At 47.5% G+C, this 3,102-nt stretch overlaps 2 protein-coding genes across 2 annotated transcripts in view; one reads left to right on the top strand and one right to left on the bottom strand.

The window, feature by feature from the left end:
* Nucleotides 1-882: 882 nt before the first annotated feature.
* On the top strand, nt 883-1,623 carry A1O5_03312 (uncharacterized protein; the record flags this gene model as incomplete). The annotated part of the gene is made up of 4 exons (XM_007743924.1): nt 883-970; nt 1,023-1,228; nt 1,285-1,432; nt 1,541-1,623. The coding sequence occupies 4 exons, from the start codon at nt 883-885 to the stop codon at nt 1,621-1,623; spliced, it is 525 nt and encodes a 174-aa protein (XP_007742114.1).
* A 658-nt stretch (nt 1,624-2,281) lies between these two features.
* The window catches only part of A1O5_03311 (uncharacterized protein), a gene marked incomplete at both ends in the record, with an annotated part of 4,402 nt that continues 3,581 nt past the window's right edge, over nt 2,282-3,102 (bottom strand). The window contains one exon of the mRNA XM_007743923.1: nt 2,282-3,095. Within this exon, the coding sequence (XP_007742113.1) occupies nt 2,282-3,095 (814 nt within the window). The remainder of the gene's footprint in view (nt 3,096-3,102) is intronic.

Here is a 3,102-nt window from a genome sequence, read left to right as displayed (position 1 = left end):
CCATAGGGGAAGCAAAGCCATAGGGGAAGCAAAGCCATAGGGGAAGCAAAGCCATAGGGGAAGCAAATCCATAGGGGCTTCACACCGATTTCGCAACTATTAGCGGTCCTTAAGGGCACCTCTTTGTTCGGTCGGTGGCCCCAAGATCCTGTTCCTATTGCTTAGTAAACCCTTCAAGCTAACCTGGTAGAACTTATCAAGCGCGGTCAACACCCAGCGATCATAGACGGTTTGGTTTTGTGATTGTCGAACCATGATTGATGATCAGTGTTTACTTAAGGTCCTCCTAGCTTGTCGTTCTCGCTGGCAGTCATTGATTGCTACACGATGATTAGGCACATCAAGCATGGCCCTTCCGTTCATCAAGTTATGTTTCTTAGGGCAAACTTTTATAGGTGGAACATTAGGCCGTGGGCACCCCGTCGCCTCTTAGAGGTATACTGTTTTGGTACTACGACGAGGGTCTCTACATTAACGGGACAACGACAGTGCTTGGCTTGGACGATTGACGACAATAGTAAATATTCCATATGAATTTTGCTAGAATCTTCGACGAGTTCAAACACATAGCCTCTCGTATGGATTGGTACATTTTCTCCAACTTCGATCGGAGCAAAAAAGCGATGAGGTCCCAGGAACGGTCCCACCCCCCTCTTTAGCGAGGGAATACTATTTTCATCTCATGATGACCAGAGTCCAGAACTGGATCACCCACGAGTTCTAGCAGTTATTAATAGATGCTACAGTCCATGTCATATAGATTTAGTTTTCTCTTCAAGTTACCTATACAATAAATGAAGAGCCGCTGAGAACGGCTAAGAACAAAATTGCCACAACTAATAAATACTACTAGACCATAGAACGGAACATTGCCTTAGAAACATGGAGGATCGACCAACCCCTAGACCGGGAAACGTCCAGCGTGCCGAGTGGCGCCGCAAGTGTCGGCAGGTCTTAGCAGATCACCTGCGTAAGAACTTTGTTTTTGCCGAACACGGACGCCCTGTTGACCTAAAGTGCAGGGGCTAAACTCGGCATAAGCATCGAACCAAACCAAGTCCGCCTTGTGCCAGACCTCCAGGATGGATACAGATGGGTGCGACAGCCGGAGAGGGAACATCTTTTTATGAAACAGTTAAGTAAACATTCTATCGGCGCGTATATGGAGCTCTGTCGGGAAATCAATATTTCTATTGAAGCTGTAGCATGGATAGAACCGACGATTGAGGTATGCGACGGAGAACATTGATCCTCTTATACTATTGAAACTGACAACTTTACCAGGAATCAAAACTATCTACTTCAGGAGTCGGCGACGTTTTACAATTAGACCATCTCCGGTCAGATAACGTGAGGCTAGCTGAGGCACTCTCTCTCAGTGAGGATAAGATCCGTGCTGAAATCGAGGCACGGCAGCAAGCTGAAGAGAAATGTAAGCAGCGGGAAGAAGACCTGGCTGTTGCCCAAATGCAAGGAAATATATTAAAACGAGAAAACATACACCTGTCCTCCAAACTCAGGCGGCTCACGCGTAAATTAGGGCGCTCAGATAAAGAAGTAAAGAAAGCATTGACTGTGCTCCATAGATTAGGCCCTCAGGGTCATGGGGTTGTAGGAGAATAACAAGCCCAACCACGCAGTCAAGTTTCATGCTGTACAGTACAGGCGTTTTCAATTGCTCCTTCGCGCGGACACACACTCCAAATAATTAAGGACCACTTTTGGTCCCACTGTTGCCTGGCTTAGGCTAGATAGAGACAAGCGTGGCTTATCAGTGTCACCAATCGATAGAAGGTATTTTCTACCCCTCTTTCTCGACATACGGCACGTTACGAACACCCCTTGGCCTAAAGAGGATAGTGTGAGAGATTATTTAGTGCAGCAATAATTCGTGCCTTGCCTCTAACACTTTGTAGCAAAGAAGCTTCTAGAATCTAGGCCATGGATATATGATGATGCATTTCCCTAAACCCCTTGGAGGTCAAGGTGTCACGGGTTGAACCCGTATGATGCTCTGGGGGTACTCCCCAGAGCGAGCAACACACTCACGTGACTTTCCTCTATCGATTATCTCTCCAGTAACCGTACGATCCACTATAGGGGAGAGGAGAGAGTATTTCCTTTACTCGTACAGTAGGTAGATTCTTTCTCTCTTTCCTTAGCTTAAGATCCTTGTTAAATAGGTACTATAGTGGTTGAATAAACTCCTATTGAAAACCCTCACACAAGGTAATAATAAATAATACTATACTATATTAATTAATTCACAGACATTTAAGGATTAAATATTAAGCTGGATAAATCTGACTTGGCCAGAATTCAGGCCAATGGCAATCGTATTGCCGTAGAGCGCTGAATAAACACTGCGATACTCCTGGGGAAGCCAGAGGAGATTGCATGCACCTCGTTGAATCCACTCATTTTTGATCATGATAGTTTCATCGGTTGAAGGCCTGATAGTCTTATCAGGAAGTAATCGGTCGTCGATAGATAGAGCTCCTCGATTAGTGAGCAAAGTCTTATTGCCGATTGTAAATTTGATGGTCGTGATAGACGATATATCCTGAAATTTATGGAGTTCTTGACCCGTGCTCGCGTCCCACAGCCTGACGGTCTGATCGTCTAATGCAGAGGCCAGCAGCGAGCCGTCGGGCGAGAAGGCCACCGCGTTCACAAAACTGGTGTGTCCCTTCAGCTTCCGCACCTCTTGACCCGTGCTCACGTCCCATAGTCTGACGGTCCGATCGTCTGATGCAGAGGCCAGCAGTGAGCCGTCGGACGAGAAGGCCACTGCGTTTATAAAACTAGTGTGTCCCTCTAGCTTCCGCACCTCTTGACCCGTGCTCACGTCCCACAGCCTGACGGTCCGATCGTCTGATGTAGAGGCCAGCAGTGAGCCGTCGGGGAAGAAGGCCACCGCGTTCACAAAATCGGTGTGTCCCTCTAGCTTCCGCACCTCTTGACCCATACTCACGTCCCATAGTCTGACGGTCCGATCGTTTGATGTAGAGGCCAGCAGTGAGCCGTCGGACGAGAAGGCCACCGCGTTCACAAAATCAGTGTGTCCCTCTAGCTTCCGCACCTCTTGACCCGTACTTACAT

This window comes from Cladophialophora psammophila (genome assembly GCF_000585535.1).
Source record: "Cladophialophora psammophila CBS 110553 chromosome Unknown aczJe-supercont1.4, whole genome shotgun sequence".
NCBI lineage: Eukaryota > Fungi > Ascomycota > Eurotiomycetes > Chaetothyriales > Herpotrichiellaceae > Cladophialophora > Cladophialophora psammophila.
This window is presented reverse-complemented; position numbering and strand designations above follow the sequence as displayed.